Source organism: Drosophila kikkawai, chromosome 2R (genome assembly GCF_030179895.1).
Source record: "Drosophila kikkawai strain 14028-0561.14 chromosome 2R, DkikHiC1v2, whole genome shotgun sequence".
Lineage (NCBI taxonomy): Eukaryota > Metazoa > Arthropoda > Insecta > Diptera > Drosophilidae > Drosophila > Drosophila kikkawai.
Genome location: NC_091729.1, coordinates 25,289,055 through 25,315,934, shown reverse-complemented (window position 1 = coordinate 25,315,934; position 26,880 = coordinate 25,289,055). Strand labels below are relative to the sequence as shown.

At 38.5% G+C, this 26,880-nt stretch overlaps 2 protein-coding genes across 3 annotated transcripts in view; one reads left to right on the top strand and one right to left on the bottom strand.

Annotated features, from left to right (window-relative positions):
* Nucleotides 1-26,880, top strand: part of mam (neurogenic protein mastermind) — a 135,558-nt gene that overhangs the window by 38,548 nt on the left and 70,130 nt on the right. Inside the window, exons 1-2 of one of the 2 annotated variants that reach the window (XM_041777097.2) lie at nucleotides 6,627-6,906; nucleotides 7,351-7,445. The exons of the other annotated variant lie outside the window; for it this stretch is intronic. The gene's annotated coding sequence lies outside the window, so the exon portion shown is untranslated. Of the gene's footprint in view, nucleotides 1-6,626; nucleotides 6,907-7,350; nucleotides 7,446-26,880 lie in introns of those variants that run through there. 2 annotated transcript variants of the gene reach the window in all.
* On the bottom strand, nucleotides 4,573-5,693 carry LOC108072265 (uncharacterized). The gene is made up of 3 exons (XM_017163333.3): nucleotides 5,428-5,693; nucleotides 5,072-5,364; nucleotides 4,573-5,012 (listed from the first exon to the last, which is right to left on the bottom strand). The coding sequence occupies exons 1-2, from the start codon at nucleotides 5,522-5,524 to the stop codon at nucleotides 5,105-5,107; spliced, it is 357 nt and encodes a 118-aa protein (XP_017018822.1). The 5' UTR covers nucleotides 5,525-5,693; the 3' UTR covers nucleotides 4,573-5,012; nucleotides 5,072-5,104.

Below are 26,880 nucleotides of genomic sequence, written 5' to 3'. Positions count from 1 at the left end.
GATTACAAAAAGAATTTGATTATATTTTGTAATGTTTTTATTTTTACACATTTTTCTACTGCCTCTGCTTAACAAACTCGACTTAGCATATGGTCTTCTAACAGATCAGTCTTACTATTAATCTAGCGACCGATTTGTCTACATTTCGTTTGCGTTTAATCGCATCCTTAAATCTAGTCAAATGTCACCACAAAATGTGTGCTGGACACTTGACAACAGAAACCTCTCCTCTTCTGTATTCAAAAACGAAGCATTCTTTCTTGAATTGGTATTACAGAGCTCTTTCTGAACAGATGTACAGTAGCCGAGGAAGGAAAAGTACACCATTATGCATAATCCCTTGCCTACACACCTTGAACGCAAGACAATGCTAAATCTTTGATTAGGAATACGGGGTCTGCAAAGGTATTCAAGGATTGATTGCACCAAAATTGCAAAGGAATTGAAGGACAGCTGTGCCTGGGTGGCATATGCAGAATAGAGTGGAGAAATATACATATAAGAAGGTGTCTGGGTTTTTGGGATTATGGTTAAACCTCAAAATCTTGAATAAAACGATGTTTTTAATTAGGAAAATGTATTCTGCATATAATTTTATATACATAAATGCATTCAATTTATGTATGACACTTGGTTAGACCTTCAACTTTATAAGAAAAATAATTTAAAAAATGTAAAAAACATTATAGGGCAAAAAGTCCCACACGTTCCCCTTTTCCTATCTATTATTTCGTTCTGCCTTTTGTTTTCCTCCCATGTTCGAAATCCTTTTCCTTAGATTTTATTGGGTCTGTGATCCTGAAGTGCGTTTCTTGTAGGATTGTTTTAAAAAGATTTATAGTTTCTTGATTTTGAATGCTTCGACTCATTTCTTTGGAATGTTGTTGCTCTTTATTCTTTGATCTGGTTATCCTTTTCATGTATGTACTTTGATTTATTGGCATTTTCACGCTTGTTGTTGGCAATTTGATCAGCTGGCTTACACAAAGGAAAGGATATTTTACCATTGTTTTCCCTACTTGGTTAAGCAGGTTAGAAACCCATAGTCAAGTTATTAAAATAACTTTCACTAAGTTTATTTTTTTAAATATTTAGACTTTTCCCTTAAAAGTGCTAACTACTCTTTTTTTTCATGATTTGTATTCTATTTTCAAACAAACATTTTAAAACGCCTTTTGATTTGCCAGGTAAACTTGTAGATTGTAGATTAGCCTAGAAATAGCACACGCCTCGTGCCGATCAGGTCCTTGTAAGGTAACCAAGATAATCCTTTTGGATCATCTTACATCGAGACATTGTAAAGTTTGTCAATAGCTTACCTAATGTATACCCACCCTAGGTACCACTTTAACCTTAAACAAAAGAAATGCAAATGTTGCCGCATCTTTGTCTTTGAAATTGGAACCTGGTAAACTGGACTATTTCTCTTCCAAGAACGATATCGACGTATGGGTTAAGAGGATTGTCTAAATCTGGACAACCAAATGAAATTTGTACGGATCTTACCACAAGAAATTTATATACCAGCCAAGGTTTATACCTCAGTAAGCCAACGTTGCCATTTCCTTAGCATAAAAGTAAATCCGGTAAATTGACAATTATACGACAATGTTCTAAAGCTTACCCATTCAATTTGTATATAAAAAGCACCTAAGACGTGTTAAATCCCAACCAAAAACAAAAATCTTGCCAATAATTTTGAATGTTCTTAGTCTCTACGGAGGGGGAAGTGCGACGCGGCGTGGGCTCATGAAAATTTGTTAGGCAACTTAAGCTAGGCATAAAATGCAGATACTTTTTATCCTCCAACTATATGTATGTATGGTATGTATGCTACTGTCAGTTGTTATAAAGGACACATGTCTATGTCCTGTCTCCTGTCACCCAACCGGGCTAAGGCATAAATTTTTTATTCAAACCCACACACACACACAAAGCAGAGTCTACTAGTTATTGTTTTTTATGAGCTGCGACAAAGGCACGCCTTCAAGAGTGTGACAAAGTCGTCGTACTCACATCTAGTCCTGGGCATTGTAGTTACAATGGAGAATTTAATACACATTTTTTTGTTGAATAATTTCAAGTTCTGATGGCAATTAAAACTTCCTTACTTCCTTTCAAGCTTGTGGTTAAAATATAATACCCTGCTGGGGTTTAAAAGTTTATTTATATAGTTTGGGTAATACAAAAACGCTTGATGTTTACCAATAAGAATAAGGGAAAATAAATACCAAATAATAAAAAAAATAGTTTTGTGCACAGCGGGAACTCTTTTACACAATTTAGGAGCTTTTGTAATAAAGCATAGTCCTTAAAAACAGCTGGTGCTTGCTCAACAATTTCAAAGTGCATCTTATGAATAAACAAACAATAAACCAGACTTTACTTTTCGATATTTATAAATATTTATAATAAATTTTAAATATTTAAATATAACCTCCTTTTCAAAACAATTTGATTTACTCTTAATAGAATATAAAAATTAAAAAGTTCCTATTATTAAAGTTTATAAACAATAAGTTTTGTGTCAATAAACCAACAATTCTGCGTTCCAATGAAAACTTAAACCAAAAACGTTGCATTCCAACAAAAACTAGTATTCAAAAGCAACCCCTCTCCAAAAGTTATTATATCTTAAATGAAATTTTGCACAGTTTCTATTACTTACGCATATATTTTTCTTCAAACGCAATGCCCCTTCGATAATTGTTTTATTGTCAAAAGGTATTGGCTACCCAGGTAACCCAAAGCCCTAAAAAGAATACCCAGGAACACATCATCCCAATGCCCCCCCAACCCACCTTTTCAAAGCTAATAAACTCCATGTTACATGAAAGCAAATACCACGCACTGGTCTTATCGCCATCCAAGGAATAACCAACGAAAAAATAGTACCAAAAAAGCCTACAAAAAAACTTAAATGAAGAAGAAAAATTGTAAAACGAAGGCGTACTTCACATTTCATTAAAAGAAAGAAAAAACGAGCAGTGCCAACGGCCGCCTTGTTATAGCAGGAAAGGCCATTCTCTGAAAAAAAAACAAGCTAAAACAAGTGAAATTCTTGCCCCCCAATCTCACTACTACCGCAGATGAAAGTTAACAAGGCATCAAATAACAGGAGGACGTCTCCAAAGAAGCATAAAGGGTATCCTAGCGACGATCCTGCTGGAGGATAAAATGAAGGCTGTCAATGGCAAAGAATGTCCAGCAAAAAACTCGAATACGAAGCTTAAAAATGGTAACGGAAAAAGGACCTAGTCCTCAAATTCGGTTATAGTAAATAAGCACACACACGCACACACACACACAGAACATGTGTGTCCTATATGCCCCAGGCCTAAGCGAAAACATATTCTTAAAAAAGGACATTTCACACGCACTTGAAAATGCCCAAATAGAAAGTTTTTTTCTCACATCTGCTCCCAACTCGACGTTAACGCTCCCCTTTCAACATTTTTTGTTGCGTCTCCTCTAAAAATGCATTAAGAAGTGTTCAACAACTATAAAAATAAAACTCTAAAGTGTGAGCAATGCCCCACCTCGCTGCTAGAACTCAACCTCGAGTTAATTTGTCATTATACTTCCTGTCAGCTGGCAGAGCACATACGTAGGTGTACACATTAACGAACCAAAACCTTAGGGGAAAACATAAGAGAATATATTTAAACAAACTATTTTCTATTAGATTTGATAAATATTAAGAACAATTATTAAATTTTAAAAACTAAAGTTGTTTTTACAAAATCATTACAAGTAGAGATACCCAGTTTCTGTGCAGACAAAGTCATGCGGGGCTCATCCTTACTGGGAGGTCAAATGCAGCTGTTTAGTAATGGTCAGCCCAAAAATCCTGAGAGCCCGTAAATTACACAACAGACATCAGGATACCCAATCCTTTGGCCAGCACTTTTGAACCCTTCTCGGCATTTTTGCGCATTTTCCAAGTAACATAACATTTTTCCTCACAATCTATAATTGTTTCCATTGTCCTGCCTGTGCAGCTCTTTGTGACCACACACACATAATTTATTAGTTTTCTACTCTTGGCAAACCAGTTTGCCCTTCCCACGCACCGAACGCTGCAGGAATTGCGTTTAGCTAAAAGAAGTCTAGTACTGTGTCCTGTTTCTATATCGATCGTGCATTGTCATGGCTTCTAGGAACTCCAGACTACAATCTACAAATCTTTTTTTTTATTTTTTTGTATATCTTGTTTACAATTTAAAGTTTTTATTTTGACATTAGTTTTATAGGAATAGCACTGATTTGGAGGCAAGGGAATCATTTAAAGGTTTTTCTTTGACTAAATTTGCATGCTTTTGGATAGGTGTGCTCAAATAGCTTGCCTTCTTGTTTGTCAAAGTTTCATATTTCATTAAAAATAAATTTTTAAATACATTTTGAACCTTTCAACCGGTTTGCAATTGAATAATTAGGAATCCATATTTTTGGTCAAATAAATGGAATGGAAGACATAATTATAAATATTTTATAATTAATTGTTCTTGATAAATTTTCCAAAACATTATTTATAAATTGAATAAAAAAAAGCTATATTTTGGGTTTGAAATATCTTATATAATTTAAATTATAAATAAAAATGATGAAAATTAAAATGGCTAGAATAAAGAGAAAGGGTTGTTGGGCTTGAGCTCGTCCGTTGCCCAGAAAAAAAGAACGGTTCCAAAGTTCGAACTTGGGCAATTGACCGAGCCCATATAGGGAGGTGCAAGGAATATAAACACTTGATGCAAACAGAATATAAAAGAAAAAGAAGAGCCGTACTAGTATTATAACCACTGGCCACGACTTGGTTTTACTGGTGGTGGTAGTGATGGTGCCTGAAAAGCACCTACGAAGCCTCCAGCTGGGTGTTGTCCAACATCAGTGCAGGCGTCAGCCAACATCAGCGCAGCTTTCAGTTACCAGGAAGCTCGTTTGTCAGCCCCTAGCAGCTAGCAGTCCAGCCAATTGGTGGGAATGGAATCCAGCGAGTCCTTCCCAAGACGAGGCTGCAATAAAAGATCGAAATGGAAGGAGCAGGACGGTGTACATTTTCCAGTTCACACACCCTTCTATATCTCTTGGAGCTCCATCGCGGATATTAGGTAGAAAAGGCGTTTTCAAGCGCGCCAGATTGTTTCCTTGCGGAGCGCTGCTTCTCCTTTATGGCATCATTGGCTCGAGCGCATCCCGTATCCCAGTGGGGTCTCCAGACCGCCTGGAATAGACTCTGGTCCGCCGGAGATGGGTGATGTCCCATTATGACTGTCGGACCGACCAGACACAAAACCGGGAAACAGGTCTCCTTGTGATCTGCGTCACAAATCAAGGAAACGGACTTTGTAAGAACAAGTTTACCACCTGCAACAAAAAAAAAAGTTCTCCATCAACATCTCGGTTTCGTTGCTGAATACCTCTACTCACCATAGGGCAGGGAGGGCACCTTGTTGCCCACTTCCTGGGTGATGGCGGTCATGCCGGTACCCGGCGGATTAACCAGCAACAGGGCTATACCGGTCATTTTCTTTATCTTGATTCCAAGATGCCGTCTGCCTCGCGGATCCCTTTCTGGGCAGCTCCGGCCTCCAGTCCAAGCCCTTTCACATGGCTGTGGGCGGCAATAAGCTGGGTGCGCACGGTGCTCCTAACTTTCTCGATTTTCATCTGGCCCTTTGTATCAGAGTAGCTGTTTTCTGATGGGTAACAAACTTATTGCCAGAAAACAAAATTTGTTTTAACGGCATGGAAAACTAGGAATGGTAATATCAATCTGGTATATTTTTAACGATCTATCGATTCTTTTTACAGCGATAGTCTGTGTGTATCGATATACTCTCCCCCTAAAAAATCCACACCTGATACTCGAACCACATCGGATGCTACAACCTCTGTCGATATGTGTTATATCTGTTATACACTTTCGTTCACGGGAAGTCTGGCAACGCTGGCCCCAGCTCCCAGTGCTGCCAGACTTTTCGGTCCCAGCGACCAGATCTATCGTTGATGGATTTTTTAGGGGAAAACTGCATCTTTTGGTATTTTTTCGGGAAAGTTATCTGGCAGCACTTTTCATCTCTTCTCTCTGTTTCTCTCTTCGTCTCTTTTCTGCCTTTGTTTGTGTTTGTTCTAGAGCTGGCAAAAAATCGATGCTTTCTACTAGCGATTTTTTGATGTTATTACGGACGAAACATCGATAGTATCGGTTATATATCTATATATATATACATGGTAAATTATTTTAATAGTTTAATTCATTATTTTCTGCGACCAATCGTCTAACATATTTAATTATTTTAATGTTAAAAAGCTCGAGTTTGTTTAAATATTTCCAATATTTTGGAAAAACATACATTCACAAAAGTAAATTTACTGGTTCTAGACAAAAGTAGTACAAAATGATTACCCTTTGCCCAATCACCAAATGAGAATTTCGCTAATTTATAAAAAAAATCATTCCATTTTTCGGTTTAATTTAAACACTTTTACTTATTTTAAGCCGGCCAAAAAACATCGATAGTATCGATAGTGCAATCGATGTTTTTACATCCCTATTTCTCTCTGTTTCTCTCTTTCGTCTCTTTTCTGCCTTTGTTTGTGTTTTTGTGTTTGTTCGTAAAAAAAACTCGACGCGCTCGGTTGCGGAGCGGATTGTGTGTTGTTTTTAGCCGCCAACCGCTCGGAAAATTCGAAAACTCTCGTAAAAACTTGGTAACTAAAGTGCGACCAACCAGAAATGCATTAGTTTGTGCATAAAAGTGACAAATAACGACAAATAGCAACTAATAGCGACAAGTTGTGACAAAGAAAGCCGAGTTCGGGGCGGCGTTTTCTTTAATTCTGTGTTTCGGTGTTTTACTCCCAAGCCTATAACTAAACGTAAACAGTGTTTAATAATTGTCCAAAGTATGTCTTATTTATTGTTATTTTAAGCATGAAAATGCCACCCTCAACCGCGTCCCTTGCAACGGTGTGCGTGTAACGTGCGCCCTCGCGCCTGTGTGTGTGTGTGAAACAAAATTGCCGCCAGCCAAAGAAATTGTTTATATTGTATTTGCAACGAATAAATTGCTGCGCTAGCTCGTTTACCGTTAGAGCAAGAGCCAGAGAGAGTAAACACATTCAACATGTTGCAGTCACTAAAACTAAAACAAAAGCAAAGCAGCAACAACAACAACAACAAGAACACAGTGGATCAGCTCTGCCGCTCTCTCGAGTGTTTTTGCCGTTTGTTTTGATTTTCACACACACACTAGCGTAGCCGAAAGAGAGCAGCAGAGAGAGCACTGATTTGTTTGTTGTATTTGCAATCTAATAAAATTCTGCCGTTTCTTTTTGTTGTTGTTGCAGTTGTTCGGATTAAAAGTCAAGCAATTATCAGTGCTAAATAAAAATAAACAAAAATCGGAATCAAATTGGATTATCGCGGAGCAGAGAAGAAATAAGTAAGTCATTTTTACAAACTTATCGCCTAATTATGTGGTTTTATTATATTAATATGCTCGGCGTGGGTGGCTATTTGCATTTTGAAACCAGTTTTTGTGGTTTTCTTTCAAAAAATGTACATTTCTGTTTTGTTTGATAAGACCTTGAGGCGCGCTGCGTGTAGAACTTCGTTTGATTGATGTTTTATGCTTCGGGCCCCGTTGTTCTTGTTGTTGTTGTTGTTTCATCTCGTTTAAGCTCGAGTCAAAGCTCGGCTTTAAAAATAGATCAAGACCAGTTTTTGCGCGGCGCTTTGGAGTTGCCAAATAATTTCCTAAGCCGCTGCAGTTTCAGTATTTTGGTTTTTTTCTTTGTTTTTGCTTGCATTGCCTAGAAAATGATGGATGTACATTGTACAATGCTGCGATCTCTATGCTCTCTCTGTCTCTCCCTCTCGCACTCATTCTTGGAGTGCCTGCCGCTGTCTCGCTTCCTCGCCGAAGTTGTCGGTTGAGTTTTTACGGCCGTGTCTCTCGTTTTGTGTTTTCATTTATTTGCCTTTGTCTTTGGTCTGTTGACTTTGTTTTGGGATTCTCGCTGCTCTCCTGCTGCCTCTTCTTCCACCTTCGATCCTTTGCCTTTGATTTTGATCCTTGTAGGTAGCGAGGGAGAGGGAAAGGACACGAGAGAGAAATCGCGTAGGAGCGACTGAGAGTTACCGTTGATTCATTCACTTCCACACGAATCTCAAAGATACTGGAATCTTCTGCCTCTTCAAAACCAATTCAATAAGTATTTCGGGCTGGGACTTTTCAAGGTAGTTAAAGTAATAAAAGTGGTTACCTTTCTAAGCAAACAATTGTGTTTTTGATTAATTTTTCTTAAGCAATAAATTCTTGCTAATATGCCAGCTATTATTACATAAGATTTAATAATTTAATTTAATAATTACAAAATAAATAATTAATTATAGAAACTAGAGCTTTAGAATTTTATTTAACAAAATAACAGTTTATAGAAAAGCAAATCTATCTTTGTATCTTTCTAACGCTGTAATTCCCAACGAGTTCTGAAAAGGATATTTTAAGGGTTCATTTTAATATGAAAACAATTGGAAAATAAATACAGCTTTATTTTTTAAAGAACTATCGTATTTCTCCTATATTATTCATTAACAAATTAAGCTCAAAATGTCATTCTTTCTACTATACTTGCCCCCACCTTTCTCGACATTTAACAAATGCATTTCCAAAAATGCATTCCAATGGAATTCCAATGGAAAAAGTCTGGACTTAAATACATGGTATACCCAAGACATTTTAAATACTTTTTTCTTCACTTGATAAACAGTTTTATTTGTCCGGCTCGTCAAATGTCTTTTTTTTTTATTTATTTTTTTTATTTTTAATGTTTTTTCCTCGCCCTTCGTTCTCTGGGCGTTTGTTTTGCCTACTATTTCGTCTCTGTCTCCGCTTTTCGCCTCGTTCTTCGAGTGGTCTAACATGTAATGTATGCTTTGGTCTTTAGTTTCTTTAGTTCGTCTTCAAGACACCGGAAGTTGTTGCTAGGCTGAAAAAAGTTGTGTTTTTTTCTCTGTATTATGTGTGTTTTTTGTCAGCGTTCGCAGTCGCCGTCGCCATCGCCATCTCTCTTGGCAGCGCTGTATCGCCATCTCTATCGGCCGGCAAGTGGCGCGTGTGAATGACCCAATTAAGCTGGAGATAACCCGGCCTAAGCTTCGGCTTCGTAGGTGGCTTTACTCGGATGGATGGATGGGATGGGATGTGGCCAAGGAGAAGAAGGCACCAGAAGCCCCAGAACCCGCCAGACGAACACGACAAACACAAAAAAAAAAAAAAAAGAGTTCACATCGAATATCGAATGTGAAGTTTGAACTGTAAACAGGTTTACTTGGGCTCACCTCGCTCCGTCTGCTGCAGTTGTACGGTACAGGTGTACTTGACTAATGCGAATTGAGTGGAGACAGAGAGCAATGACTACTATATATATAAACCTGCAGGATTTGTCGCTGCAACAACAAGTATAAATTCTGTATTTACAGTAGCCGTATCTTTGAGATACTTTTAGGAATTTTCCACAAAACTTTAAGAGGACAAATAATGTCCTTACTCTGATATTATTAAGTATCCTGTAGCTCAGCAAAAATCCTTAAATTGGCATTTGATAAGAATTAACACTCGAAATCTCACTATTTACCCCTTATAACTAGCATTATTGACTTCTTATTTCTTAGGGAATGCTATTCAGAAATTCCTTGTAAGGTACTAAACATTAATAAATATTTATCTCCTCTCCAAGTCAAAGGTGAAACTATTTTAAAGCCACAAATAAATGTGGGAACCTGTTTAAATTTCCTATTATTACTCAATTACAGCTTAAATACCGAAAATGTTTATTTATACCCTAAGAAAGTCATTAGATAACGTCTATTATACGCTCTGTAAAATATTTGTAACATTCAATATCCCTATTATTGTGCTTAACGAAGCCTCACTGTCTGTCTCTTGTCTGGTGTGTGTTGCTTTATTTTGTCAGGCCAAACTCCTTTTCAGCATTTTTGTATTAAATATTTCGCACCATGTTCTGCATTTATTCGGATACGAGAGATCTCCCGAGGCTTCAGCTCCATATCCAGCTCCAGCTCCACCTCCAGCTCCACTCTCTGCCTCCGTCTCCAACCGCTGGCATATTTTGTCGTTGAGTCAGTTGGGGTCAATGCTGCTGCTGCTGCTGCTGCGGCTGTGGCTGCCGCTGCTCAAGTTAACTCTTTGCTCACTCACTCAACTCACTTTGCTTTGTGGCCAAAAAACAGGTTTCCGCTTTGGCTGAGCTTTTGTTGGTGGCTTTTTCGGGTTCGAGTTTGAGCCTCACCCACAGTTGTATATTGTTTTTTTTATTTCGATTTTTTTTGGTTGAAATCCAGATCCCAACCCTCGAGAGAAACATCCCTTCCGCCATGAACCGCCCTCGAAGCAGGCAATCGCAACCTGAGACACTGGGAATGCTGCGAGTGCAGATGGAACTGGGAATCCTCTCCGACTGCTAATGGGGACTGGGGATCTGGGAATGGGATGAAGCTCTGGAGCTGGAGCTGAAGCCGGTGCTATCCCGAAGGTGGATGCCCCATTCCAGGTGTTTGGCCGCTGCATTGTAGCAGGCGCTCAGCTAGTGTAGCCGCGTGACTGCATTTATGGCCATGTTGCAAGTTGCTGCTGCACCGCGCAAGCCAGCAACATTCGCGAAAGGTGGAGACGTAGCCATTTCTGCACCGGTTTTCCAGCCATTTTCCCTCCGCACCGCCAACACCTCCCCTCCCTGATTTTCTCCTCGACATTTCGCATTGTGTTTATTCGCCTGCGCTTTCTTCCTTATCGCCTGTTTCGCTGCTGCCACAACTTGCTGCTGTTGCCTCTGTAGATGTTGCTGCTGCTGCTGCTGTTGTGGATGTTGCTGCGGATGTTGCCACTGCTGATGCATGCACCTTTGCGGTGGCAACAGCAGCTGCACATGTTGACTGCCCCCAAAAGAAACGGATATCGAATTAAGTTAAACATTTCTGGCTCCTGGTAATGCAGGTTTTTATTGGAAAGTGATGGCTTTGTTTATTAAAAGCTTTATTAAACAATTTAGAAAACTGTAAACACTATATACGTAGTATTTATTAATACTTTGTTGCTTACCTGGGGTAATAATATCAAAGTTAAAGTGATTTCCTTTTACTGACTTAGTAGTTTGTTTATTAAATAGTTTATTTAGCTGTCGTTAAACGACCTCAAACAATTTATATAAATTCTGGGAATAGTTTTAAAATAAGCACTGATAAGGTATACATTTCTTAATAGTAAATTTATAGGTACTTCAAAGCTAGATTTCACTTAAAAAAAAATATTTCCAAGACTTATATTAATCTGTATATACTTTCAAATATATAGTAGCATAATCTGGCAAGCATAAAATAATTTTAAAACCTTATTTACTTTTAAAAACCCAATCGCAAACCAGCGCAATCTAGCGAGAGTGAGTTTGCTTTTCGCCTTAATCAGCAGAAAATCATATGCGAAATATACGAAACGGAACGGATCGGATCGGCACAGATGTGCCCAAGTATATATAGAGCACTTTATATGCCATGAAGCTATATAGGGCTACATAGAGCTCCATCTAGAGGCAGTTCGATGGCGACGAAATGTGTGGTGTACATCGCCCAGTGTGTACAGTTTTTGGGAGAGCGAGGCGATACAAAATATAAACAAATAATTAACTGACATATCCGTATGCTTATCGCGCAGCAAACCGCAGCAGCAGCTACGACGGCAGACGCACAGAAACACAGATACGGATACGGATACAGAGACAGATACATGCACACGTTCGGGGCGACTGAGAGCGACTCTGAACTGAAATTTGTATCTGACAAAATGCCATAATGAACGTGCTGAGTGGCGTTGCCGTAGCCTCTGCCTCTGCTTCTGCTTCTGCTGTCGCGCGGAACCAGATACTCAGATACGAAATCCAAAAAAAAAAAAAAGAAGCAAGGCGAGATACTCTCGTACTTGCTGGCCGTTTCTGCGGTACTCGAATGTGCTGCGAGTGTATCTACAACATCAAACGTGTGCGTTTGCCAGCAGCGAGCGAGTGAGCTACAATTTTTGTTTGAGATTCTTCTTGCTTGCCTTTATTTTCGGGTTAATATAAATCAGTTTTTTTTTTTCGGTTGTCTGCGATCCCAGAGGTTTCCATTGCTGCTATTGCTGCCGGCACGCGCACGCATCTGCCAGATACTTGCGCTCCGCACCACATGAGATACACTTTCTGGCCCGTTGGTTAGGCAATCGTCCGCATCTGGGAAAACAGCAAAGGGGTGGCAGCAGTTTGCCTTTGCCGCCTTGCCTGCCCCCCTCCTCCGCACCCATTAATTCTAATGTTAATTTGCTAAAACTGCTGTTCGTCGCCTTAGTTTGTCCAAGTTGAATGCATTTTTAATTAGAGCCCCAATACACCAGGTTGAAGCCGAAATCGAACGAAAGCAGGCAGCAAGCAGTTGGGCTGTTGCCTTAACCTGTTAACCTGGCTTGTTGCTGTTTCTATTCCCGCTGCTGCTGGTTGAGACTAGTGAGACGCGTGGGAATTTTTTTTAGTACATATCTTTTGTATACACTGCAACTAAAAGAGGGTTTTGTGGTTTTGGAATAGAGAATGATGGGGAAAAAATATAAAATAAATAAAAGAGAAATAACTAGCTTATTAAACTGCACAAATTATAAAAGTTATTCTCAATTCACAGATTTTCTCTCCTTTAGTTGTTTCCTGTTAATACTATTCATTATTCATTTCATTTAGCAACATTTTTAATTGTTTATTTAAATAGTTACTAAGCTCCCTTTTAACATCAATTCAACCTAGTCTTTTGTTACTTAATTCCCCTTGAAAACCCTCACCATAAAGAGCACTCATTAGTCGCTAATCCATTGCCTGACCGCTTTTTGTTTTATATAAAATCAGAGACCTGCGATTATCGGATTCAGATTTCTATATAAAATTTATTTAAATTTTTATATTCTCTTTTTGCCTCGACAACGAATTTCCTGCACATACAAAAAGTATGAAGCGTTTAAATTTATAGATAACACTATGTGCGTACAATATGTCTACATAGTGTATATGTATAAATAAACATTTTTATAGATTTCGAATTGGCTTTTGGCAAATAAACTGGTTTAAAACATCTGGCAACAATTGTAGATCCATAAAATGCCGAGATACTTTCGATTGTGACGGTGGTAAAGGTGAGAGAGTGAGAGAGAGACTTGGAGATTCCTTATATTCATTCATTAACTTTTAACTCGAAGCACATGCATAATTATTATCTCTGGTCTCGTTTTATAGGTCTTAGTTAGGTCTCCCTGTCGCTGAATTAGACTTTCACTTTTTCTTTTTGTTTTCGTGCTTTTGTTTCAAAAGTAACAATTTGTGTGTGCTTGCTGTGTGTTTTTGTTGTTGTTGTAGTTGTCGCCTTCTTATTGTGTGTTGTTTTTGGCCCAATGCCGCCACCGTTGCCGTTGCTTCTCTGATATCGAAATTACGTAAAGATGAATGGCCGCCCATTGTCTGGCCCACGTTGGAATTTTTGGAGCGCGGGTGGTGGGAGAGGTCGTTGATCGGGCAGATATATAAGGGTATAATAAGGGGGGGGAATATATAGAGGGAATCTGTCGCAATATCTCGCTGAACTGGTAGCCATCTGCAAGACGAGGTTTTACAGTCATGCAAAGAGATGAGTCTTTGAGCGATCAGTAACTATAATATATACTATGTACATCTATAATTTAAGAAAATGTATAAGCCAACCAGTAATATATTATACTATCTGATTGTCTTATAAGTATAAACTTTGTGGGTATATGAAACTTACTTCTGTGTGCGATTCTGTGATAAATGTCAACTACTTTTTTGGCTGGTACCATAAAAGAATATAGTTAAAACGATGTTTATGTAGAAGATATTAATTCTTGGATGTTTGTTTTATGGTTTACGAATTAAAGTCGAACTTTGGAAATATTCAAACCTGTTTAATTATTTATTTTCTCTTGCTAAGACAGACTTCAATAATAAAACAATCTTTGTAGTTTTAGTAACTATTCCCAACTGAGGTTGTATCAGTGGTACCACTTAATCACCACATACTAACCAGAAGTGATAATATTTAGTACCAAAATCAATTCATCATTTGGCAATCAAATAACTAATATTTATCACCCTTTCTCCCACGACTTTTGATTATTTCCCTTTGTCATGCAAAGTATTACACATAAATATCAGCATATGGAAAGTAAATCAAACAAGAACTAGAATCTTGAAGACACAGACACACTAGGAAAGAAAAAGCACAGTTCCAGAATTGCCTGCCGAATGTCACATTCGATTAATGTTTGATGATTGCCTTCCGATAGCGTTTCAATTGATGTCAGTTGTCAACATAATTAATTGCGTGTACACCTCTGCAAACACACGAGCGAACTCACGCATCTAGGGGGCAACAGGGAGAGAAAGAGACACGACTGACAGTGGCAAGCTGCAAAGGAAATATATACACAGAGAGAAAAATACATGAACTTATAATATAATGAATATTGTAAATATGTATTAAGATATAATTCATTTTGAATGAAAAAATTAACAAATGAAAGAGACAAGAGGTTTTTACATTTAAATAAATTAAAAGTTTTCAGATTTTAATATATGTGAAATCAGGTTTACCTTGCCAAAGCTACAAAACTTTAACAATTGATTAAGAAAACCTTTAAATAAATTATTTTATTAATGACTAACCAATTCCAATTCATAATTCCCACTATTTTTCGCTCTGTGCATCTGCACACACTTTACCCCCTTAACTTCTCTCGGGCTAACTAAACTCGGTTTCGAATCAATCAAGGCTAAAACCTGGCCACACACACGCACACATCAACATACACACATCCATCGTTTCAGATTTCATAGGAAAATGTTTTTGGGTGGGAAAAGCAGCAACAACAACAGCAACTACATCATGAAGATGGAAGAAGGGGATAAGAAAAGACCGTAACGAAAATGGAAGTCAATTTATTAACTAAAAAAAAAAAACACAAAATAATGAAAAACTGGCCAACAAAAAGAGCCGCTTATGTGTGACTGTGTGTGTTTATGGTAGGGGTGTATGCGTGTGTCGGCAGTTTTTTTTTTTTTTTGTGTTGCTGGTTGTCAACGTTAATTAATCAATCATTGTACAAAATCTTGACTTGGGCATTAATCATTTAAAATCAAAAAGTTTTTTATACTTTAAACTGGAAAGGATAATGGAAATTCGGAAGGTTTGAGACGATACACTCAGCTTTTTGCAAAAACAAATTGCCTGGAAAAGGGGCAAGAAAAAGGGGAAGGAAGAAGAAAAGGCCCAGCAAAAGAATATGAAATTGCTAGACAGAGATGGCCTTATCTCTGTTCGACTTGTGTTTGTTTGGTATTCTTTACTTGTATTATTTTAGGAGGTACAACTTGGGGTATATTGTATTTAGAAATTCTAAATTCAAGTCAAAATTATAGTAAGATTAAGTAGGTATAAAGCTATCGATATATCGGAAACTACAAGATTTCAGCATACAATATAAAATATAGATTCTTGATTCTAGATTCTTTAATTGATTAAATCTTTTGATCCAAAAAAAAGAATCCTTTTGTAGGTAAGACCCCCTTTGGTATGCAATAAAATTTTCTAAATGGAATACCGGGGTATCTCACAGTCGTGGCTCATCACCTCGTGCTCTTTTTACTTGTTTTTTTATTAAGCTTTTTTTACGCTTTTGCCACTCAACACGTTTTCTGGTTCTTTCGGTGTGTTAGTGTGTGTGCTTGAGCATGCGGCCGCACTTGTGCCACGTACAACAAATACAACAAGAAGAGCTACAAAGAACAGCGACAACAAACAGCCACACCGGCGAGGAAAGTTCATTTGAATGCTTTTCTTTTATGCTTTTCCAGAGACACACAAAATAATCATACAAAAAATGATGTTTTTTAACTCGGAAAACAAAAAAAAAATTTACGAATTAATCTGGAATATAACTCCTTGATCTGCCACCGAGATTTCCACTTGGTTTTAATTGGGCCTGTGCTTTTTTTATGGCCTGCTTGTGGGTGTGGGAGTGCAGCCAGCCAGCCACTTGACTCATTACATATTTATGGCCAGATTCCCTTTAGCCTTTCGAATTTACATTTTTCAAATGAATTCAGCTAAAAGATTGGCTAAGGAAATTTCCATTTGCAAGATTGTCATTTCTTGTATTTATTTAACAGGTTGGCTGATAAGTCCCCGGTCTGACACATAGATGACGTCGCTAGTATTGAATGCATATTATTTTTATATAGTACTAACCTTTAAATGATTCGTCTCAAAATTTGACGTCTGTCAGTCAATTAGTTTGTGAGATAGAGCGTCTTTTGTGAAGCAACTTTTGTTATTGTGAAAAAATTTGAAAAAAAGGAATTTCGTGTTTTGATAAAATACTGTTTTCTGAAGGGAAAAAATACAGTGGAAGCGAAAACTTGGCTTGATAATAAGTTTCCGGAGTCTGCCGTAGGGAAATCAACAATAATTGATTGGTATGCAAAATTCAATCGTGGTGAAATGAGCACGGAGGACGGTGAACGCAGTGGACGCCCGAAAGAGGTGGTTACCGTCGAAAACATCAAAAAAATCCACAAAATGATTTTGAATGACCGTAAAATAAAGTTGATCGAGATAGCATAGGCCTTAAAGTATCAAAGGAACGTGTTGGTCATATCATTCATCAACATTTGGATATGCGGAAGCTCTGTGCAAAATGGGTGCCGCGCGAGCTCACATTTGACCAAAAACAACCGTGCCACAAGTCATTGAGAACGATGGCAAAAATTCATGAATTGGGCTTCGAATTGCTTCCACACCCACCGTATTCTCCAGATCTGGCCCCCAGCGACTTTTTCTTTTTCTCAGACCTCAAAAGGATGCCCGCAGGGAAAAAATTTGGCTGCAATGAAGAGGTGATCGCCGAAACTGAGGCCTATTTTGAGGCAAAACCGAAGGAGTACTACCAAAATGGTATCAAAAAATTGGAAGGTCTTTATAATCGTTGTATCGCTCTTGAAGGGAACTATGTTAAATAATAATAACGAATTTTGACAAAAAAATGTGTTTTTCTTTGTTAGACCGGGGACTTATCAGCCAACCTGTTATGTATTTACTTTTTTGGTGAGAGGTTACAGCACCAGCACCTCTTGGCCCGAAAGGGTTTCATGCTTTAATGATCCAAATGTCAATATGCTTTACTTGTTTATTTTTTTAATGGAAAGTTTTACTTATCTTCCTGGGTCATAAAAGATTATAAAGAAACGTGTGAAAATTTGGGAATTTTTATATTAATATCGCTGAATTATTTTTTAATTGGTTTTATTTTGCAATATTTTTTTTTGTCTTTATTTAAAAAATGTATTTTGTTTAAACTTCAAAATTGTAAGGGATATATAACACGTCGACTACAATTTGTATGTACAATATTTCCTTAAAAATGTATGTTAATTACATATATAAATATAAATTTAGTAATTATTCAAATTTAATTAATTAATAATATTGAAAAGATAAAGAGCAGCTGGAACCAGAAAGAGAACATTTCCTTTTTTGTAGCATGCAAATAACTGCATAGATCCGCACGCTCTCTCTCTCTTTGCATCCTCATCACATGGATGTGCTTGGCTGGTCAGGGGCTGAAGGGCTGTTCGATAAGTTGGGTGAAGGTGGGGGGTTTGCCTGATGCTGTTGTTATTGCTATTGTTGTTCCTATTATTGCTCTTGTTGTTGTTGCTGTTGTCCGATATGCCTGCATGTGTCACACACTGTACATCGTACATCGTACATCGCTCTCTTCGTCGTGTCTGCATTTGTATGTACATATGAGTGTATGTGTGTGTAGTGCAACGACCTGTGACAAAAAGCCAGGCAACAACAACATGGCAGAGGCAGCAGCACAGGAACAACAAAAACAAGACGAGAACACAAAACGTGTGACGCAGGGATGTTGTTACGTGAGAGAACTGTGAGTGAAAGAGAGTGTTTTGCCAGAGCCTGAGTGAGTGAGAGAGCGCGTATTTTGGGGTACAGCTGTTAACGAAACTCCCACGCCGCTTCCTCTGCTGCAGCGCTGCAACTGAGCTGTTGGCGTCGCTGCTAAGTTGGAAATTTTTATGCGGCTTCTTCTCAATTTCTTGTTGTTTTTGTATGTGATTGTTGTTGTTGTTTGAAATACAGTGGAACTTCGATGACTTAAAAAGTTATATAATAAAAAAATTAAATCAAAATGTAATGAAACCGTAATTTTTAAACCTTTACTTTGTTTACACCCTTTTATCACCATTTTACTCCATAATTCCCAATATGTTTTAGCGCTTGGTAGGTGTTTTTCAAAAACCTTACCTATAAATTCGCAAGGACAATGAAAGCTTACTGTTACTTACAAGTCAACATTTTTTAAATAAATTAATTAGGCTTTTTTAGTCAAAAAAGTTTGTATTTCAGACGCTTGACTGTGATGCTTAATCTTCTAGCGTTTGTTGCATTTAATTCTTTTATTCTTATTTTTGCTGCTCACAAGCCTAAAGCGTTTTTGGTTGCATCTACTACTAAATAACACAGAAAAAAACTACACAAAAATGAAAGAAAATGAGAGAAAAATGTTTTCCCTGAAATTGCCTTTGTTGTGTGCACACAAAACCAAAGGGAAAACAGGTTGCTGGGAGGGGGAAAAAACAAGGGACGGAGGATGCAACTAGAAGGAGATAGGGTTATATAGTGCTGCATGATGGACTCAACTTCATTAATTAGCCTCATGAAATGCGCCTGCTAAACACGCCTTAATTAGTGGGTCAAACATTGTATCTGTGGGATGTATGTATCTGTATCTCTGAGTGTGTGTGCATATTGTATCTCAGAGTGAGATACACATGTGTGTTTGTGCATTTCCGGGCAGTCGAACATCGTTTAGTTCCAATTTGTTAAAATATAAACGCCACTCACAGCATGAATTAATTAACGTTAATCAACTTTCGCGCCCATAAAAACAATCTAAATAGAGAACTAGAATTGTGAATTGTGTGAATGTGTTCTGAGGGCACGAGTCTATTGATGGTATTTGGCACTTGCTAAACTATAGTTGGAAGAAGTTACGGAATGACCTGCTGCTGTAAAGATCACCTATCAGGAAATCTGTTACAAAGCTAATATTTACAATTTTTTAAATAAAATGTATTAAAACGATTTTGCTGAGGAAAGAGAATTAAAGCTCCATTTATTAACGATAGCTTAAATTATGACATCTTTGTGTATTTTATGTATCTTTGATGTACTGTTTCTTTGGTTTCTCAAAAGTGAGAATTGATGCTAAAGCCTCGAATGGTGGTTTACTGTTTGGTAGCGACAAAAGAGCGGGCTCCAATGTATTAGGGTGATAAATTAACACCGTGTTTTCGTTTCCTGCAGCAAAATCTGATCAAATGGGAATTAGTGTTTGGTTGTTTCTGAAAGAGTGGATAAGAAAGTATTGAGTGGGTTTTTCATTCCTAATTGTTTTTTTTTGCGTATGCTTTGTATGTGTTCTTTTTTTTATTTATATGTTCATCTCTACTTACTGTTCAAAAAATCCCCAACGTCAATATCTAATTCACGTGCGAATATTATTATTTCCTCATAATCATCCCTTTTTACCCTGAATCCAAAGGAGAAATTCAGGAAGATCGTTAGCATTAGGAGCAATAAAAATATAAAATTCCAACACAACATTGTGATTATTTTGGTGATTTGTCGAAGACTGATCAAAAACAAAGCTAGCCGAGGCAATTTATACTGAAATCTAGAATGAAACCTATGCTATGGCAGCAGTCAACTTTATATATGTCAAGTTTATATATGTATTATGATTAGGATTATATATAATGTAATTTGTCGAAATAAAGTGTTTAGAGGAATGATTATGAAAGACCTAATCTAAATTGAAACCAAAAGCTGTGACAAAGCTTTAAACGAAAATTGTATATAGACATGAGAATAATAAACAAATTAATATATAAGCCTTTCAAAAACGAAGTTCATACAAAGACAATTTTAAAAATATTTTATTGAGAATATGGAGGAATTTATGTGGTTACAATGTGTTGATAGTCTTTCTCTAATAAAAATTCAGGAAATAATCATATAATTAAGGATGTATTTAAGCAACTATATTTAGTTTTTTTTCTTATTTATTATGTTGTTGTTCTTAGAGATATTTTTCTAGCTTTTGAGCGACACAATTTCATGGTTTTCAGCGCTAGTCACGTGTAGCTCATAAATATTTAAGCATTATATGAGGGGATATGTACAAATGTATATACATATATATATATAGGGTGTGGTGGAGGGGTTTTCTGTTAAAGCCTGTTTTACTTTTTTATAGTTTTCTGCGCGCTGTTTGTTAATTAAGCAAAAAGCATTGCGAAATGGAAGACAATTTAAGACTTCATTAGCGGAGGGGTCAATGATGGCGACCAGAACTGGTAACCGGAAGTAGAGCTTCTTTTTGCTTTTGAAGGATACGTAAAGAAGGCTCAAGCTCCTCTCTCTCTCTCTCTCTCTCTCTCTCTCTCTCTAGCTTTCTTGGCGTTCTTGAGGATTACCAGCACCTGCCCCAGGTACATTTACATTTAAGTACATACAGATAAACGTGTGTGTCCTTGCTGCAAAAAAAAAACCGGAATCCCCACCAAAACAGTGGACATTGACTAACAATGCCACAAATTTAAATATATAAAATCTATAAATACCTCCTCGTTACCACTTCCAAAAACACTTAATTTCAAACTATAAACTCGCACTTACACTCGCTAACCCCTAAAAACGATTTGAATAATTTTGAATGACTCGGAAAAAAAAGGAAGAAAGAAGAAGTGATACCACCGCCCTGGTCCTCGTCAATTGGCAATCGGCAGGCATGAAAACAGAAATAGAAAATTAATTAAAGTTGGCAGGCAGTCGACCATTTATTCATTGTCCTATCCCTTTTATGGGTTTTCCTTCCTTTTCGCCCATGAAAAGTCACCCCTGCGAGCGAGAGCTGAAGAGTGGAAAGCAGAAGACTCTTGCCGGAGTGGTTGGCCCGTTAAAATGTTGTACAACATGGGTTAAATATGGGCGCAGCTGTGCGAACACGGGCGAACAGTGAGGCCTCGATAAGTGACTTTAGAAATTAGAGCAGTCAAATTTAACATTGATAAACTTTGTTGGGTAAGTTTAAAGATAGTGAGAGATATAAATAAATAAATGTAAAAAAGTTCTACAGTTACAACAAAAAGGTTTAAGTAAACTTTTACATAAATCCATTCATATTCCCCATCAAAAATATATAATGTAATTTGCCCTTGTTTTGAATACATTTTGAAATCAAATAGTATATAGTCTTATATATTGATAACCTTCTTATTCGCAAAAGGTTAAGAGATACTTTGTTATTGATAACATTCTGAAGTCTATAATGTATACAGTTTTCGTTAGAATCTTTGTCACAGCTTTTGGTTTCAATTTAGATTCTACTAAACACTTTATTTCGACAATAACCATAATCCTAATCTTTATACATATAAGTTAACAACACAAAGGTTAACGGCGAAAAAAGCACAGCAGCGGCGACGGCACACGAAGGCTTACGGTAGAAGCTGGTGGACGGCGGTGATCTGTGCGAGCTAGGGTCATGATTAAGCTTTCTCTGTAAATTTAGTTCTGAACTGGCAGCCGAACAATAAAGGCATATTTCACTAATCAAGCATCATTTAATACAGCCGATGCTAAGACCCTGCTATCGGCCATATCTTGATTAAACAAAGGAAGCCAATTGGGATACGTCACAAGTCGTGGCCACCACCCGGTCTCGATCCGCACTCGGCACTACTCAACGGCAACCGAGGCGAGCACCAAGTGACTGGTCGTTGTGGGCAGCAACTAGCCGCAACACCTATCCCGGAACCAACAACTACGTGAGCACCACGTGCCACGGTGACAACCCCCTGCAGGAAGCGTGCAGGCGGTGGACATTGCGGGCAACTACCTTGCCGCATTATCTCAACAGTGACGTAATCACTGATCGTGGCCACCACCCGGTCCCGATCTGCATTCGGCATCACTCTACGGATTCCGAGGCGAGAGAATATCGCGGGCAACTACCTTGCCGCGGTATATTAAAAACCTTATCTGGCGCCCAACCAAGTCGACGACCCCGACAAGGAAACCGAATCTGGAAGGCTCGAGTTAAAATAATATAAATCAAAAATTAGAATCCTAGAACGGACTGTTCGGGATAGCAGAGAAGACCACAAAACTGAATTCCGGCGGATCATAGCTTCATGTAAGTGGAATTTTTTTTATGAATCGCCAAAAGAAAATATAAATCAAAATCTGCAATACACAGAATATATTGCATTAAGCATTTATTTTGGGAAATCGTGTTGGCATTAACTTAAAGTAATTCAAGTTCAAGTAATTTTTTTACTGTGCATAAAAAGCAGTACAGTCGCCGCATCGCATGTTTATTTTTCAGCCCCGATTTGTTCATATAATTAGTAAAATCTGAAAGAATACGGTAAATAGATAAACGCTCGGCGCCAAGCTTGGCGACGATCCAATATTTTGTGACTTATTTATTCGGCGCTTGCTTGCACTCGGGCTTCGTTATCAGTGCGGGACTGCCCAATACCTTGAAAGTGGTTGTATGAGCGAGTCAGGGTCTGAAGACTTAGTTAATCAACTGAGTAAGCTCGTTTTAACGGACGACGAACTTGAAAGACAGGAAAAATACAGTATGGATCCGGAACAACTACAGTCAATCATAAACGCAGTTGTAGTGGCCGCACTAAAGGTGCAGAGAGAAGACTTTGAGGCAAAGTTAAAGGAAGTCACTGACAAGCTTACCGCTACAACAGAATCTGCTCCTGAGATTACAATATACTTGCCCGTTGCTGTAACCGGCAAGGTGACGTGTGATGAAAGTCTTGATGCGGTAAAATCATTGCCAGAGTTTGATGGGTCACAAGGAAAATATGTCTCTTGGCGGCAGGCAGCGGTAGCTGCATATCAATTGTTCAGAAACTATGACGGTAGCTCTAGACATTATCAGGCAGTTCTCATAATCCGGAACAAAGTAAGGGGTTCCGCTGATTCTATTCTTGCGTCATTTAATACAGTCCTTAATTTTGACGCTATTATTAGCCGCCTTGATTTCACGTATTCCGACAAGCGCCCATTACACTTGCTCGAGCAAGAGCTCACAACACTCAGGCAGGGACAGATGTCTATTACACAGTTTTATGAGGAGGTTGAAAAGAAGCTTACACTCCTTACGAATAAGACAACTATGACATATGAGGCCGACCATGCCCGGTATATGAATGATAAGCATAGGGCTGATGCCCTGCGTGTGTTTATTTCTGGACTGAAAAGAAACTTAACTGATGTGCTCTTTGCTGCTCAGCCTAGAGACTTGCCTACGGCCCTAGCAATGGCTCAGGAAATAGAGGCAAATCACGAGAGGCATGCCTTTGCGTCACAGTATGCCAAGTCCATAGAAGAGAAATACCTCAGGCAGGGTCAGAGTCGTCATTTACAAAAAACATTCGAATCCAACCATGAGCAGACATTTAGAAAGGGGTGGAAAAATCCGTATTTTACCAGGGATCAAGGGCAACGACCCGTTGTCGACAGCAGAGTGTTCGAAAATATGGACGTAGATCCAACATCGTCAAAGTTCCGCCAGGCGACAAACTTTCAGCGCCCTCAGGGTTCTTCCACGCAACAGCCACTTGATGCACAGCAACAGAGTACTCAATATAGACCGACTAACTCTCAAAAAATGTCAGACTTTAGGCGTCAAAGAGTTAACCACCTATTTGAAGAAGATCAGGATGGTCAAATTGAGGAGCGTTATAATCAGATTGCTACTGATGCGGTAGTTGATATAGACGGTGAAGAAGAAACGGACTATGAAACCGATGCCGTGCATTTTTTAGGGGTTCATCCCTGCTTCCGTTCGTTCAACGAACAGTAGCAGGGGAGCTACGAAAGTTTTTAGTAGATACGGGGGCCTCTAAAAGCTACATCAAGAAAGAGATAGGATTGCCGACTTCAGTTCCCGTCAACTCACCTTTTATTGTCAAGTCGCTTCATGGGTTTGAAACAATAGAACGAAAATGTTTGGTTGATCTTTTTGGTGTAGAAAGCCTTTTTTTTATTCTTCCTGGTCTCAAAACGTTTGACGGCATAATCGGCCTTGACTTGTTGGTGCAAGTAGGCGCGACAATTGATCTTAAGGGCCATTCTATTAGGTTTAGTGGTGGACAGGAGGATCTACACTTTGAAAAATGCGCTCAAGTTAACTTCACAAAAATTGAGGATATTGTCGTTCCCCCAACTGTGAAAGAAGGTTTCCAGCAGATGATGAATAAAAACTCGGCAGCATTTGCTGACCCCAATGAGAAGTTACCATTCAACACAAATGTTGTTGCGACTATTCGGACAGAGGATAATGAGCCAGTTTATTCAAAGCTTTACCCATTTCCTATGGGCGCTTCTGATTTCGTCAATCGGGAGATCGAAGACTTACTCAAAAATGGAATTATTCGGCCATCTAGGTCTCCCTACAACAACCCTATATGGGTTGTAGGTAAAAAAGGCATCGACGATTCGGGATCGCCCAATAAACGCTTGGTAGTCGATTTTAGAAAATTAAATTTGAAGACTGTTGCAGATAGATACCCAATGCCAAGTATAAGTATGATACTGGCCAATCTCGGGAGGGCCAAATTTTTCAGTACCCTCGATCTCAAGTCTGGCTATCATCAGATTGAGCTTGCAGAAGTGGACCGAGAGAAAACTTCTTTTTCGGTCAACGGAGGCAAATATGAGTTCTGCCGCCTACCATTCGGCTTGAAGAATGCCTCAAGTATCTTCCAGAGGGCAATAGATGACGTTCTGCGGGATCAGATAGGAAGGATCTGTTACGTCTATGTGGATGACGTAATTGTTTTCTCAGAGACTGAAGAATCTCATATTGTTCATATTGGGCAGGTTTTAAAAAGTCTTCATGATGCCAACATGCGTGTGTCTAGGCAAAAGTCGCAATTTTTTAAGGAAAGTGTCAACTTCCTTGGTTTTGTTGTTGCAAGGGACGGTATTAGGACAAGCCAGGACAAGGTTAAAGCCATCAAGGAATTTAAACAGCCAAGCAATTTGTTCGAGCTGAGATCGTTCTTGGGTTTAGCGAGTTACTATAGATGTTTCGTAAAAGATTTCGCATCTATAGCGAGACCTTTGACGAATATTCTAAAGGGTGAAGGCGGCAGGGTCAGCAAACACCGTTCAAAAGGCATTTCGGTAAGCTTTGATGAGCCTCAGTTAAGCGCATTTGAGAAGCTTAGAAATATTCTTGCATCAGAGGACGTTATCCTTCATTACCCGGATTTTACGCGGCCATTTGATCTGACAACCGATGCATCATCCTCAGGCATAGGTGCAGTTTTATCTCAGGGAAACAGACCAATAACCATGATATCCAGAACACTGAAAGATATGGAATTAAATTATGCCACGAATGAAAGGGAGTTACTAGCAATCGTATGGGCCTTGGATAGTCTCCGTCACTACCTCTATGGCAAAAGTGACATAAATATATTTACGGACCATCAGCCACTTATTTTTGCTGTTTCTGACAAAAACCCGAATTCAAAACTTAAGCGTTGGAAAGCTCGCATTGAAGAGAGCGGTGCCAAAGTTATGTACAAGCCAGGGAAAGAAAACTGTGTGGCGGATGCTTTGTCGCGCCAAAGTATTAACGCCTTGCAGAGCTCAGCAGCGTCAGATCAAGCCACTATTCATAGTGAAGAATCGTCAACACTTGTCATTGAGGCCACGGAAAAGCCACTTAACTGTTTCCAGAATCAAATTGTATTGGAAGAGGCGTCTACGCCGAGTAAAAGGCTATTTATAGTTTTTGGTACAAAGACTCGCCATCAAATTGATTTCACTGATTGGGAGTCATTACTGGAGTTAGTAAAAGACGTGGTTACTCCCAACGTAGTGAATGCCATACACTGTAAGCTTCCAGTCTTGGCCCGGATTCAGGATAGCCTGGTTCGACTTTTCCCTTCTACGAAATTCTGGCATTGCAAGTCTTGGGTGGCGGACGTTATAAAACCGGACGAACAGAAAGAAATTCTAGTTGTAGAGCATAACAGGGCTCATAGAGCTGCTCAGGAGAACATTAAACAAGTGCTACTAGACTATTATTTCCCAAAAATGGCTAAAATCGCAGCCGAAGTCGTTCTAAATTGCAGGATTTGCCAAAAGGCGAAATATAATAGGCATCCATTAAAGCAGGAATTAGGAAGTACCCCAATACCAACGCGAGTAGGAGAGATGATACATATGGACATCTTTTCAACTGGGGGAAAGCACTTCCTTACGGCTGTTGATAAATTTAGCAAGTTTGCAGTGATTCAGCCAGTAGCATCGCGTGCTATATTAGATGTAAAGGTCCCGATTCTTCAGCTGGTGAACCTCTTCCCTAATGTAAAATCAATATATTGCGATAACGAGCCATCGTTTAATTCCGAAACGATACGATCTATGCTAAATAATCAGTATGATATTGATGTAGCAAATGCCCCACCTTTACACAGCTCGTCGAATGGTCAGGTGGAAAGGTTCCACAGTACTCTTATCGAGATTGCCAGGTGTCTTAAATTGGAGAGGAAAATTGACGATATTAATGAATTATTCCTTCAGGCAACCATAGAGTATAATAGGTCATTTCACTCTGTCACAAATAGGAAGCCTGCTGAGATTCT

What these genes read in the sequence shown, in the direction of transcription:
- LOC108072265 (XM_017163333.3), bottom strand. Translation starts at nt 5,524, where the DNA reads ATGACCGGTATAGCCCTGTTGCTGGTTAATCCGCCGGGTACCGGCATG. An exon ending in GGTGCCCTCCCTGCCCTATG is followed by an intron (nt 5,365 to 5,427) that starts GTGAGTAGAGGT and finishes TTTTTGTTGCAG; the next exon opens with GTGGTAAACTTGTTCTTACA.